Source organism: Prionailurus bengalensis, chromosome C2, assembly GCF_016509475.1.
Source record: "Prionailurus bengalensis isolate Pbe53 chromosome C2, Fcat_Pben_1.1_paternal_pri, whole genome shotgun sequence".
Lineage (NCBI taxonomy): Eukaryota > Metazoa > Chordata > Mammalia > Carnivora > Felidae > Prionailurus > Prionailurus bengalensis.
The window spans coordinates 47,003,213-47,018,118 of NC_057350.1; the positions used below are offsets into that span (position 1 = coordinate 47,003,213).

General features: G+C 37.3%; 1 protein-coding gene across 3 annotated transcripts in view; it reads right to left on the reverse strand.

Annotated features, from left to right (window-relative positions):
* The window catches only part of DCBLD2 (discoidin, CUB and LCCL domain containing 2), an 88,198-nt gene that overhangs the window by 56,636 nt on the left and 16,656 nt on the right, over positions 1-14,906 (reverse strand). For all 3 annotated transcript variants that reach the window (XM_043593938.1, XM_043593941.1, XM_043593940.1), the window contains exon 2: positions 13,279-13,506. In XM_043593938.1, the coding sequence (XP_043449873.1) occupies positions 13,279-13,506 (228 nt within the window). The remainder of the gene's footprint in view (positions 1-13,278; positions 13,507-14,906) is intronic.

Genomic DNA, 14,906 nt, shown 5'->3' on the forward strand with positions numbered 1-14,906 from the left:
CCCACTCATGCTCTGTCTCTCTCTCAAAAATAAATAATAAACATTAAAAACAATTTAAAAAATCTTTAAACTTCACATAAATTCTGAATTTCTGGCTTCTCTCAAAAAATAAAAATAAATAAAAATAAATAAAAGACACCCGGGCCAGTTCTCCACATGACTGTACCTAAGTAATGGCTGTCCCCTTTAAAGAGAAAAAGTCATACATTGGTTTGTTACAGTCCCCACCACTCCATAAAGTCCCCAATCCCGAAGCTCAGTTAGCATTTATCAGTGCAATGCTGTTACTACACTCACCCCATCCCCTGTTGGCAATGAGTTTGCATCCTCTTGCATAGAGCTTAGAGGTCTTAAGGTTATCAGATGTCTTTCAAAGTCTGTATTAACTATACTTTTGGTAGATAGTGAACAGCAATAAACTCTGGAAGTTGTTAAATAAAAATATTCTATATTCAAAAGAGGGAAGCAATCCCTCTGATGTGAAATAGATTAGAGGTGCTATTATTACTACCATAAAACTTAAGAAATCCGATTTATGTTCTCGACTAAATGGAAGATCATTTAACTTACCCAAGAGGTCTGTCACAGAACAACACTCTCCTTACAAACTTGCAACTTAGAAAGAGAAGGTAGAGGGTGGGAGGTACTTGTTAGAGCAAAAGCACATCAAATCTGTCCACCTCCAATAGATGGAATAGATGGAAATGGAGTTTGCTTAGAGAATATCACTCCTAATTTACAAACTGATTTAGGCATGTGACCTTAGTGCTTATGTCCAGAAGCACTTCTAATCACAAAAACAATTCCAAATTTGGAACTTTCAAAGTAATTCATCAATGAACTGAGCCTCTGAATATCCAGGCACTGAGAGAGGTATGCACTAGGAATTTAGTGATGAAACTAGACTGGCACACTGTTGCCCTTGGAAAGCTTAGTGTAGCAGAACAGGGCAAATGCACAGCTGAAGCGCCTAAAATGCATAAGAGGGCATTTTAATACCCAGAAAATGTTTAGAAAAGATTCTATCAGTAAGTAACGTCCACCAATAAGGATCACTGCCTTGTGCTTGGTGGGCCAGAGTGAGATGGAGGTATAAAATTAGCCATCTGACAGAGTGATTTCACATACTCTTCTTCCCCCCACCTTTTTAAAATTTTTATTTAATTTCTAGTTAGTTAACGTACGGTGCAATATTGGTTTCAGGAACAGAATTCAGTGACTCATCACTTATATACAACACCCAGTGCTCATTATAACAAGTGCCCTTCTCAATAACCATCACCCATTTAGCCCATCCCCCACCCACCTCCCTCCATCAACCCTCTGTTCTGTTTAAATGTTTTTGAGAGAGATAGAGAGAGAGAGAACGCGCGCGCGCTCGTGTGCATGTGTGTGTGTGTGTGGCGGGGGGACGGGACAGAGGATCCAGAGGAGGCCGTGCTGACAGCAGTGAGCCCAGTGAGCCCGATGCAGGGTTTGAACTCATGAACACTGAGATCATGACCTGAGATGAAGCTGGACGCACAATTGAGTCACCCAGGTGCCACTGATCTCCATCTTTGAGAGCCTCTTATGGTTTGTTTCCCTTTTTTCTCCCCCCCCCTTATATATTCATCTGTTTTAAGTTCCATATATGAATGAAACCATATATTTATCTCTTATTTTGCTTAGCTCTAGCTCCTAGCTCCATCCATGCTGTTGCAAATGGCAAGATCTTATTCTTTTTTGATGGCTGAATAATAACTCGTTGTGTATACAATAGCACATCTTTTTTATCCATTCATCAGTCAATGGACCCTTTGGTTCTTTCCCCAGTGTGGCTATTGCTGATAATGCCACTATGAACACTGGGGTGCATGTACCCTTTTGAACTTGTATTTTTGTATCCTTTGGGTAAATACCTAGTAGTGCAATTGCTGGGTCATACGGTAGTTCTATTTTTAACTTTTTGAGGAACTTCCATACTGTGTTCAAGAGTGGCTGCACCAGTTTGCATTCCCACCAAAAGTACAAAAGGGTTCCCCTTTCTCCACATTCTCGCCAACATCTGTTCTTATGTTGTTAATTTTAGCCATTCTGACAGGTATGAGGTGGTATCTCATCGTGGTCGATTTGTATTTCCCTAATGATGAGTGACACTGAACATCTTTTCACCTGTTGGCCATCTGGATGTCTTCTTTAGAAAAATGTCTATTCATGTCTTCTCACCCTTAACTAGATCAGTTGTTTTTAGGGTGGTGAGTTTGATAAGTTCTTTACAGATTTTGAATACTAACCTTTTATCTTATATGTCATTTGCAAATATCATTTCCCATTCCATCAGTTGCCTTTTAGTTTTGACTGTTTCCTTCTCTATGCAGAAGCTTTTTATCTTGAGGTCCCAATAGTTCACTTTTGCTTTTGTTTCCCTTGCCTCGGGAGATGTGTCTAGTAACAAGTTACTCCAGCCTAGGTCAAACAGGTTGCTGCCTGTGCTCTCCTCTAGGATTTTGATAGTTTTCCCTGTCTCAAATTTAGGTCTTTCGTCCATTTTGAATTTTTGTATATGGTGTAAGAAAGTGGTCCAATTTCATTGTTCTGCATGTTGCAGAAGATGTCCAGTTTTCTCAGCACCATTTGTTGAAGAGACAGTCTTCTTTCTATGCGGTATTCTTTCCTACCTTATTGAAGATGAGTTGACCATATAGTTGTGGATCCATTTCTGGTTTTCTATTCTGTTCCAATAGACAGACACTGTCTGATACAGTGTCTGTTTTTGTGTCAGTCCCATAGTGTCTTAATGACTACGGCTTGTAATACAGTTTCAAGTCCAGAATCAGGATGCCTCCAGCTTTGCTTTTCTTTTTCAGGATTGTTTTGGCATCTTTTGTGGTTCCATATACATCTTAGGATTGTTTGTTCTAGCTCTGTGAAAAATGTCAGCAGTATTTTGATAGAATTGCATTAAATGTGTAGATTGCTTTGAGTCATGTTCTTCTTTTGAATGACTGTCTTCCCATAATGATTTCGATTATATGGTGACTAACAATAAGTTGCTTTTGGCTGGACTTAGGATTACCTTTAACTGTTTCAACAAAGACTTACATGGAGATGATAATCATGGGAAGGTACAGATCTAATTTCCTTTTAAACAATATTGAGTATATTTTTTTAGCATATATTTAAAAGAACAAGTAACAAATATTTACCATTTTTAAAAGCAATAGCAGTAACACCAATAATGGATTTGCCTTTACTTCTAAAAGACAGTGGTGACTACCTTAAAAGTATATTTTTCAGATGGAGCACCTGGGTGGTTCAGTCTGTTAAGTATCTGACTCTTGATTTCAGCTTAGGTCATGATCTCATGGTTTGTGAGTTCGAGCCCTGCACTGGGCTCCACTGACCAGCAAAGAGCTGGCTTGGGATCCTTTCTCTCTGCCCCTCCCCATTCATGCTCATGCTCATTCTCTCTCTCTCTCTCTCTCTCTCTCTCTCTGTAAATAAATTAATTTTAAAAAATAATAAAATAAAAGTGTATTTTTCAGGGTACCTGGGTGGCTCAGTCGGTTAAGTGTCCTGACTCTTGATTTTGGCTCAGGTCATGATCTCGCACTCATGAGATCAAGCCCCATGTTGGGCTCCATGCTGAGTGTGGAGCCTGCTTGAGATTTTGTCTCTCTCTCTCTCCCTCTCCCCCTTCTCTCCTGCCCTCTCTAAAAAAAGATATAAAATAAGAGGGTATTTTTGTATATCAAAACAAATCATTGTGGATTTTGATTTCAGGAGAAGATGGTAATTTCAGTGTTATTTTTTCATGAATAAATGACAGACCCAGTATTTGTACATTTAAAAATAAAGTCCAGGGGCTCCTGGGTGGCTCAGCCAGTTAAGTGTCTGACTCTTGATCTTGGCTCAGGTTATGATCTCACGGTTCAAGTTCAAGCCCTGCACTGACAGTGTGGAGCCTGCCTGGGATTCTCTCCACCCCTCCCCTGCACTCTCTCTCAAAATAAACAAACTTTAAAAAAAGTTTTTTAAATAAGATAAAAATAAAGTCCACATGGGAAAATGTACCTTGACACTTTTACTCCTACTTCCCATGCCATGTACAAAAATCAATTATGGACGGATTGAAGGTAATATGTGTAGAAAGGAAAACAACAAAGCTTTTTTAAGAGGAAAATGTTGGGAACAACTTCATGAACTATGAGGGGCAAGGATTTTAAAAGAGAACACAAAAAAATGGTAACCATAAACTTAAAAAATGAATAACTGAAAATTAAAATGGTTAAAATTAAAGTCTACCAAAAGATACCAATAGGGAGATAAAAAGAAAGGCCATAGAAGGGAACATATATGTGTATATATACACACATATGTGTACATATATATACACACACATATATACATACACACACACACATTTTAAAGTTTACTTATTTCTGAGAGAGAGAGAGAAGGAGAACATGAGTGGGGGAGGAGCAGAGAGAGGGAGAGAGAGAATCCCAAGTTGTCTCTGCACTGTCAGCACAGAGCCCCACATGGGTTTGATCTTATGAACTGTGAGATCACGACCTGAGCTGAAATCCAGAGTGAGATGCTTAATCAACTGAGCCACCGAAGCACCCCAGAAGAATATATATTTTGTACATACGGGGTGCCTCAGTGGCTCAGTCAGTTGGGTATCTGACTCTTGGTTTTGGCGTGGGTCATGGTTTTTAGTTTGTTGGTTTGGGCTTCATGTTGGACTCTGAGCTGGCAGTGAAGAGCCTGCCTGGGATTCTCTGTCTCCCTTTCTCTCTCTCCCTCAAAAGTAAATGGATATGGGGTGCCTGGGTGGCTCAGTCAGTTGAGCAGCCGACTTCGGCTCAGGTCATGATCTCACATTTGTGAGTTCGAGCCCTGCGTCAGGCTCTGTGCTGACAGCTCAGAGCCTGGAGCCTGCTTCGGATTCTGTGCCTCCCTCTCTCTTTGCCCCTCCCCTGCTCATGCTCTCTCTGTCTCTCTCTCAAAAATAAATAAAACATTAAAAAATTTTTTTAAAAAGTAAATGGGTAAACATTAAAAAAAAATTAATACACATACCTCAAAGAACTCATGCCAGTATATAGAAAGAACTACTACAAATAAGAAAATGATCACCCAACAGAAAAAAAATGCATAAAATATTTCAACACTTTTCAGAAAAGATAGTCAAATGGCTAATAAACACATGAAAAGAGAATAATACGATTAGCCATCAGGGACATGCAAAGCAAAGCTACAATGTGGTATCAGCACACACACACCCAAGAATGGTTAAAATGGCAAAAGGAGAGATAAGTAACTGGAATTCTCATACACAACTGATGTGTCTAAACCACCACAACCACAAATGCATTCGGCAATATCTACTAAAGCTGAACACATGCATATCCAGTGAACCAGCAACTCCTCTTCTAGATGTCGAACTGGACACTCACATTCACCAAAAGATGGGTAAGAAAATGCTTATAGCAAACAATCCGTGATAGACGAGAACTGGTTATATGGTCGATATAAATCTCCTAATTGTTAGAAATTTAGATTGCTTCCAATTTCTATATAGTGAAAAATGTTGGAATAGACATCTTCTTTAGTTTTTGAAATATTTCCTCAAGAAGGATTCTTAATATGTATTTCAAGACTGCTAGCCGAGTGAGCTATAACTACTAAGAGATTGCAACATTTAAAAAAGTACCAATTTCACTATATCCATGTGAACATAAAATTTTTATATATTTTTTACTAATTAAAAATTCAAGGAGGGAATATATTTTTAAAAATTTGCATTTTTTTTAAGTATTAGGTGCCTCTAATAATAACCTCTTAAAGAATGGCAGGAGCACATAACTTTTTATAACTATCTATGATGGTAACCAAAGGGCCTCGATGGAAAATTTTATAGCATTCATGTGGACCAAAATATTTACAAAGGAGTACCAATCTTCCCCATCAAATTTTTCTTAGTAGGTTTTCCTTCTCTCTTAGGAAACTTACAATTTGAGGGTAAGACTTATCTTCTGGGAAGTAATCAAACCTCTGGACAGAAGAGAAAATCATTAATCTGTTTCTATTTTATTAATAAAAGCTCCTATAAATGTAGTGACTCAATGCTTTGGCTTTTATTAAGTTGATAGTTTCTTTCTTGATAGCTGGCAGAATTTCTCATACTAAGTATAATTAATATAAAAATGATGAGTCACAACAACGTACAGACTTCAGTAAAAACCAGATGTGTCGTCAAAGCATCACAGATGAGACATACATAGCATACCATGAAATTTCTTTCAAAGCTTTTATAGAAAAATAAAATTGTCACCACTTAGGAGATGTCAAAGGCTTTTTATAGTATTTCCTATAAAGGCCCACAAATAGGAATTCGTGGGTAGGACTGCACAGTAGCTTAAGTTTTATCCAGTTGAATCCTGCCAAAAAATGACAGTTGTCAATTCTTCATTGACATGCCTCAAACATTAGAGGAAACATTTTGAAGTGATAACATCATTTATACAGACAAAGTGTATTTTTTTTTTTTTCTCTTCTAGGTCACTAAGCTAGCTTGACCATTACAGGGCACAAAGATTCACTACGGTATTTTGAATTGTGTATGGCTTCTGTACTTTGCAATGCTACAAACAACCTCATATGATACACCTCGTCATTAGGGACAAATCCAGATTAAATTTAAATTTCCACTGAGCCTTCTCATGAAAACTATCCACAGGATTCCATGTATTTTCATGATGAACAGATATGAGATGCCTTTTGCCTTTCTGGCGACTTGTTTTCATAGGCTAGGACTTTATCTCACATAAAACTGTGTGGCTCTTACATGTATCATTCAAGATACCTACACTCGTTAAGATGACCCACCATTTCTTCAATTCCTGCTTATGGAAAACTGCTCTAAATGGAAAATGTTAGCAATGATGACTGTATTGTAATACTTTTACTGCTTTCAAATGAAAGAGTACTTATCACTTTATTTTGACATAAAATAATTATTTTTTACAAAGACAACTTTAAAAGAAGGAGGAAGAAACTCAAAGGGTCACAGACCAGTAAAGCATAGCAACAGACTTCAGGGAGTCTAAGAATAACCTAAGTGGTAGAAGTCAAGGAAAGACCCATTGGGGAAGACAAAGATGATCAAGGTATCCCATGCACAGCCAGAAAATACTGGGAAAAACAATCCACTGGTAAATGAGAATACTGACTTCAGGGAAGGAACTTAAGAGCGCAGAAATCCTCAGTAGTGCAATTTTGGAAAGGAAACACTTCAGGGGAGAAGTAGGTTAAAAGCAATAGAGAGGAATTCTTTGGAACATACATTGTAAAGGAGAGAAAAAGCAAAGCAAGAGGGAAAAATTTAGAATCCTGCAAGATGAAAGAAAGAAAGAAAGAAAGAAAGAAAGAAAGAAAGAAAGAAAGAAAGAACGAACGAACACAACTCCTCCTCCACCTCAACCTCTTTTCTAGAAAAAGAAAGTACCTACTACACTGGCAGAAGAGGGCTATCATGAACCTATCACAAACTATAAAGTAAACAAAGCACTGCAAACTACCACCCTTGTCCACACAAATACCTAGCTACAGCCTTTATCTACTTAAAAAAATATATAGTATACAAACAAAATACAAGAATCCCAACAATTCAGTTTATGGAAACCTCCTCCCACTAAAAAAACAATGGTAAAGCAGAAGGAAACTGAACACTCCAAACTTAATGTTATGTCCTCAAACAATTGGAGATATGATAAAACCACTTGAAACAGAAAATCAAAAACTAAAAACAGGGATGGACAAAATCTGAAAGAACTAAGAGCTGGTCTCACAAAACAAATGACAAAATTACATAAAAAGTAAAGACCATATTTATGTACAAAGTGCACAAGGAATAATGGATTATAATGAAAACATAATAAATATTGAAAAAAAGAATAAAAATAGAATGAAAAGGAAATAAAAAACTAAAAGGACTGGTGAGAATGTGGCTGAAAGGGCAAGGAAGATCTAATTTTCTTATACTTAAAATCAAAAAAAGACCCACAAGACAATGGAACAGAATATTAAAAGTATCATCCCACAAAACTTTCCCGAAGTGAAAGATCTGTATCTATATATTGAAAGAGGTCACTGGATATCAATGAAAACCAGCCCACAATGATCACCTTCAACACATATCCTTGTAACACTATTAAGACTTTAAAGGTAAATAAACTTCTCAAAAATCAATACAAAAAGTCAGGCGATAATGGAAGAGTATTTTTTTTTTTTTAAATGTTTACTTATTTATTTTTGACAGAGAGCAGGCTCTGTGCTGTCCATAGGGAGCCCGACGCAGGGCTCAATCCCAGATCATGACTTGAGCCAAAATCAAGAGTTGGACACTTGTCTGAGCTACTGAGGCACTCCAGAAGAGTATTTAAAAATAAATCAATAAACTCAAAGAAAGAACATGTGAATCAAGGACATATTTACATAAAATCAAATTGATCCTCAAGTCTTCATGTAATACAAATTTAAAAATAAGCAGTTTTTGTAAATGTTTATTTTTGAGAGAGAGAGACAGAGAGACAGAGAGAGAGAGAGAGAGAGAGAGAGAGACAGAGCACGAGCAGGGGAGGGGCAGAGAGAGATGGAGACACAGAATCCGAAGCAGGCTCCAGACTCTGAGCTGTCAGCACAGAGCGTGACATGGAGCTAGAACCCACGAATCATGAGACCATGACCTGAGCCGAAGCTGGAGGCTTAAATGAGCCACCCAGATGCCCCTAAAAAGCAATTTTAAACATGCAAGAAATTCTGCACCCATAAGTTCTGCTTCAAGAATCAATCTAGTCTAAGATAAATTTTACCCATTCACAGTATGACTGGGAGAACTTGCGCAAAAGGCTGAAAATGAACATTTGTTATTTTTATTTTATTTATTAAAAAAAATTTTTTTTAATGTTTATTTATTTCTGAGACAGAGACAGAGCATGAGCAGGGGAGGGGCAGAGAGAGGGGGGGACACAGAATTCGAAGCAGGCTCCAGGCTCTGAGCTGTCAGCACAGAGCCCGAGACGGGGCTCGAGCTCACAGACTGTGAGATCATGACCTGAGCCGAAGCCGGACGCTCAACTGACTGAGCCACCCAGGCGCCCCCATTTGTTATTTTTAAATACAGAACTAGAGAGGCGCCTGGGTCACTCAGTTAGGTAAATGTCTGATTTGAGGTCAGGTCATGATCTTGAAGTTCATGACTTTGAGCCCCACATTGGGCTCTATATTGACGGTGTGGAGCCTGCTTGCGATTCTGTCTCTCTCCCTCTCAACCTCTCCCTGCCCCTCCCCAACTTGCACTCTCTCTCAAAATAAATAAATAAACCTTAAAAAATTAAAACAAAACAGATCCAGAAAAGTTAGAGAGGGGTTGAAGAATAAGAGGTTATATGATGTAGGCTGCATGTTATGAATTTATGTTCTAACAGAGTAAAAGTAGGGAAAAGAAGAGGTAGAATAATTCATTGAATGTTATGCAGCAGGTAGCACAGACAATTGGTAGGAGTTAAAGAACACCATCAAAAAAAGACAAATCCGCGGAGCCTGGGTGGCTCAGCCGGTTAAGCACCTGACTTCAGCTCAGATCATGATCTCACAGTCTGTGAGCTCGAGCCCCACATTGGGCTCTGTGCTGACAGCTCAGAGCCTGGAGCCTGCTTCAGATTCTGTGTCTCCCTCTCTCTGACCCGCCCCCATTCATGCTCTGTCTCTCTCTGTCTCAAAAATAAACATTAAAAAAATTTTTTTTAAAAAATAGTATAAATTGAAAGATAACACTTAGAACAAAATTATAAAACTTATTAAACTCCAAAAGCAGTTTTAAAATAAAAAGGAAAGAAAACAATGTAAAGAAATACGAACAAGGTGTGCCTGGGTGACTCAGTCAGTTGAAGTGTCTGACTCTTAATTTCAGCTCAGGTCATGATCCCAGGGTCATGGGATCAAGCCCCATGTCAGTCAGGCTCTGAGCTAAGCATGGAGCCTGCCTAAGACTCATATTCATTCTCTCTCTCTCTCTCTCCCCCCTCCCCCTCCCCCCTCTGTTTCGCTCCCCCACTTTCACTCTCTCTCTCTCAAACCAAAAAAAAAAAAAAAAAAAAAAAAAACCAAAAGAAAGAAATAAGCACAACAAATACATATAATTATAGCTTAAAATACGATAAACTCGAGATAAAACATTCCAATTTTATAAATAAGTGCAAATGGGCTTAACTATCAAAAAAAATTTTTTTCAACTTACTTCACAAAATAAACCGTGAAAAATGTGCTACAAACAAGAAACACATACAAAACAAAATGATATAGAAAGGCTAAAAATTGCAAAGCAGGTATACCAGGCAAATGAAAACAGAAAGAGACAAGAAGGAGGATATGCAGATATTGAGAGACAAAGAATTCAAACTAAAAGTATTATTAGACATGACAAAGGAAACATCTAATGCTGGAGGTCACAATTTAAAATAAAGATATTATAATCAAGAATATTGGGGCGCCTGGGTGGCGCATCGGTTAAGCGTCCGACTTCAGCCAGGTCACGATCTCGCGGTCCAGGAGTTCGAGCCCCGCGTCGGGCTCTGGGCTGATGGCTTAGAGCCTGGAGCCTGTTTCCGATTCTGTGTCTCCCTCTCTCTCTGCCCCTCCCCCGTTCAAGCTCTGTCTCTCTCTGTCCCAAAAATAAATAAACGTTGAAAAAAAAATTAAAAAAAAAAAAAAGAATATTTATGCAACACTGCAACTCCCGTAAAAGCAAAATCCCAAGGAAAAACAGGAAAAAAGAGACATACCAATCAAGTAGGTAAAAATAAAGATATGTGTAGAAAATCTAAACAGAAGGGCGCGTGGGTGGCTTAGTCGGTTAAGTGTCCGACTTCAGCTCAGGTCATGATTTCACGGTTTGTGAGTTTGAGCCCCGAGTCAGGCTCTGAGATGACAGCTCAGAGCCTGAAGCCTCCTTCAGATTCTGTGTCTCCCTCTCTCTCTGCCCCTCCCCTGCTTGTGCTATGTCTCTCTCTCTCTCAAAAATAAACATTAAAAAAAGTTAAAAAAAAAAGAAAATCTAAATAATACATAAGACAAATCTTCTGAATGTATATCAAACTTTGCATCTTGATATTAGCGAATAAACCTTCTCAAGCATACACGGGACATTCATAATAAAGGTTGTATATTAGGTTATGCAGAAAATATTAGCAAGTTCCATGAAATAGTGATATCCCTTCCAACCACACTCAGAAATATTTATGACCACAATGCAGTAAAAATAAAAATTATTAACAGCAGCAAAGAAAGGTACTTCCAACAGGAAATAAATCTACTTATGTATTATTTACCCAATAGTAAACAGTTAGTGGGTAAAAGGGAAATACAAAACAAATTACAGAATTCCAAAAAAGTATTGATAACACTATAAATCAATCTGTGGCATATCAAATTAAACCCCACAGCTTTAGACATACTTATCAATAAAAATGAAAGAATGTAAATCAATTAAAATTCTTTTCTAAAAGCTCAGAAACAAATGGCAAAATAAGCTCAAAACGAGTATAATGAAGAAAATGAAATAACGGAACTAGAAACAAAGATTAATAAGGGAGAGAAAAAAAAGAACAGATCTAAATACAGTTAATAAATCAAATTCCATTTTTTTAAGAAACAAAATAGGCAAACCACTAGCTGACATGGGAAAAAAAAAGAGTACAAATAAAGAAAACAAACAAAAAATGTCATGAAGAAAACAACCATTGACAAAACCACTGAAATAACCATTAGAAAAAAAAGCCATAGGATTCTATTTTGCAGACATCACTGCAAATGAATTTGAAGACCCAGGTGAACTGGGTAATTTACCAGGCAAACAACTTACTAAAACTGAATAACTTAAAGATAAAATCCGAAACAGATCATACTTAGAAAAAATAAAGAAGGGGCACCTAGGTGACTCAGTTAAGCATCTGAGTCTAGGTTTTGGCTCAGGTCATAATCTCACAGTTTGTGAGTTTGAGTCCTGCATCAGACTCTGCACTGTCAGTGTGGAGATTAATTACTTGGGATTCTTTCTCTCTCTGCTCCTCCCTCTGCTCACATGCTCTCTCTTAAAATAAGTAAATAAACTAAAAAAAAAAAAAAAAAGGAAAAAAGAAAGAAAATAATAAAGAACGACCCTACCAAAAAAAAAAAAAAAAAAAAAAAAAAGCACCAGGCCTTGCTCCCACAGGTAAGAGGCCAAAAAATAGAGAAGACATGAAGGATTAGACCAGAGATGGGGAAGAGGCGAGAGGATGAACATCACACTTAAAGATACTGGGTTCCAATTATACTTCTAAAAGACATTTTATACATTTGTACCAATCAATGTTTCCAAATTAACTCAGAAAGAATTCAAGATTTCTTTATGATGTTAGCTCACCCAAAGAGTCTTAGATTTTTTCTGCCTTTCCTAAAACAAAGGGACTGATCTCTAAAAGCCAAAGGTTCTTACCTTAACGACAGAGTAGATTCTCCTGGGAAGCTTTTAAAATACAGGGGCGTGGGTCACACCCAATCAATTCTGATTCAACTGGTCCAGGATGGGGACCAGGTATACAGTATTATTTAAAGTCTTTCCAGGTGACTCTAATATGCAGGCATAATTGAAAACCACTGATCTTAGCTAAGAATAACAACTATAGTAGCTAATATTTACTAAGCATATATTATGTGTTAGGTACTCTTCTTAGCACTTTACATGTTACTAATTCATTCGCTATTTTACAAATGAAAAAACAGGTCAGGTAACTCACCCAAAGTCACACATATGCTAACAGCAGAGAGAGGGTTTAAAACCAGGCAGTTTGGATCCAAAACCCATGCTTTAATCACCATGATATACTGCCTCCTAAGTGTGAATTATGCGTGAATTATACCTATATTCTTTAGTTGCAAATAAAGTGATCAGGAAAAAAACAAAACAAAAAAATGAGATAATTAATGTCCTCCTTCTTGGAAGCAGTACATTCTGCTTGCAAAAGTACATCCTGTTGCAAAAGTACCAACAAGCTTATTTGGAGAGTAAATAAACAGACAAGAATCTTCTCTTCCCAAAAGGTTCAAATTGAGATTTCCACACATGGTCCACACAAATAATTTCTTACATATCATCCTATACAACTAGTTATTCAATGTCAAGTATCAAACATTGCTTTAGCTTTAAAACTCAGGGCAGTGATGTACATTTACAAGAAAAATTCCTACCTATTTCAGTTCTGCTAACTCCAATGCCATTATAAATTCTCAAGTAATTAAAATGACAAGAATCAGAATCTTCAATGTCAAAGTCACCAAATTTGATGCGCACTCTCTCTCCCATCTTTACACGGATCTCCCATTCACAAACGGTGCTGTTGGGATAGGTCTGTGGGTAGTTTATGGACATGAGGGTCCCACTTTCAGGGCCTAGTACAGTATGTCCACATCCATCACCTTTAAAAAAAAAAGAGTTAAAAGAATGATAAATTATTATTACATCTTTAACTTATACTATAAATAATCAGGATTTTTTGTGAAAATTTAAAAATATGTATGACAGATATTTTATGCCACCAATACTTACTTTCCTTACACAAGATAAAAGGGATGATAGAGTTCTTAATATATCTACTCACAGGAGCTAAGAGAGAAGCCAGGTAAGGTCAAAATGATCAATGATTATCCTTATTCAAAGAACTTTCCAATCTGAATAAACAGATTTATTAGCTTAACAATAGATTTATACACATATCACAATTCCAATCTTTAAAAGAGTATTAATTCATAGTAACTGTTCAAAGACAACGTAAACTATAAAAATAAAAGTATGTGATCAGCTTCATCCATTTATTTATAAATATAAACCTTTCTAAAATCTGTGAGAAGACTAAAGGTTATGCAGATTACTGATCACAGTATTACAAGGCATTCATCCTTGAAGGCATTAAAGCAATATTTAATGAAATTTAATTTTACATTCTACTGAAATTGGACTCTGGAGTACTCCCCCTCCTAAAACCTCACTTTTTCCTACCAAATGAGGAGGAAAAAATGACATTTGTACATCATGAAACATTAGGAAAAATAACCTTCCTATCTTGGTAGCAGCAGGATTTGCTCCAGCAATTCGTTCTGCAACTGGATATGGGGACTCAGGTAACTTAACATAGTACTATTATTTGCACCCTTCCCTTTCTCATAAAAAGTGGTATTTGGGCACCTAGAAGAGGCATGCAGTGGTAAGAAGTTTCAGGTGCTGCTCCAATTGTACCAGTCAGCATTCCTTAATGATGGGATTCAATGATGAATCTCTTTTAAATCTCTAAAAGGAAGATGGGTACACTGTACTAAAACGATAGTATTTTTTCGTTCAAAAATAGCCACCTATAATCATCTTTGGAATAATTCAGTACTTACACAAAAAACTATACTGAAAGTGACAGTGCTGAGTTTTATTTATTTTTTAATGTTTATTTTTGAGAGAGACAGAGAATGATCAGGGGAGGGGGAGAGAGTGAGAGCGAGAGCGAGAGCGAGAGAGAGACAGAATCTGAAGCAGGCCCCAGGCTCTGACCTGTCAGCACAGAGCCTGACGCGGGGCTTGAACTCACGAACTGTGAGATCATGACCTGAGCTGAAGTCGGACGCTTAGCCAACTGAGCCACCCAGGCGCCCCAGTGCTGAGTTTTAAAGTCAATATAGATATAGATGGCTGTAACAGAATTTTCTATTATGTTGATTTATTATTTTTAAGAACAATGCAGTGCTGATATCATTTGCTAGAATAAAAGCTTTAAAGGCCTGTAAGAAGTTAATACAGTATCTAGCAAGTAGTTGCAAAATAAATGTTTATT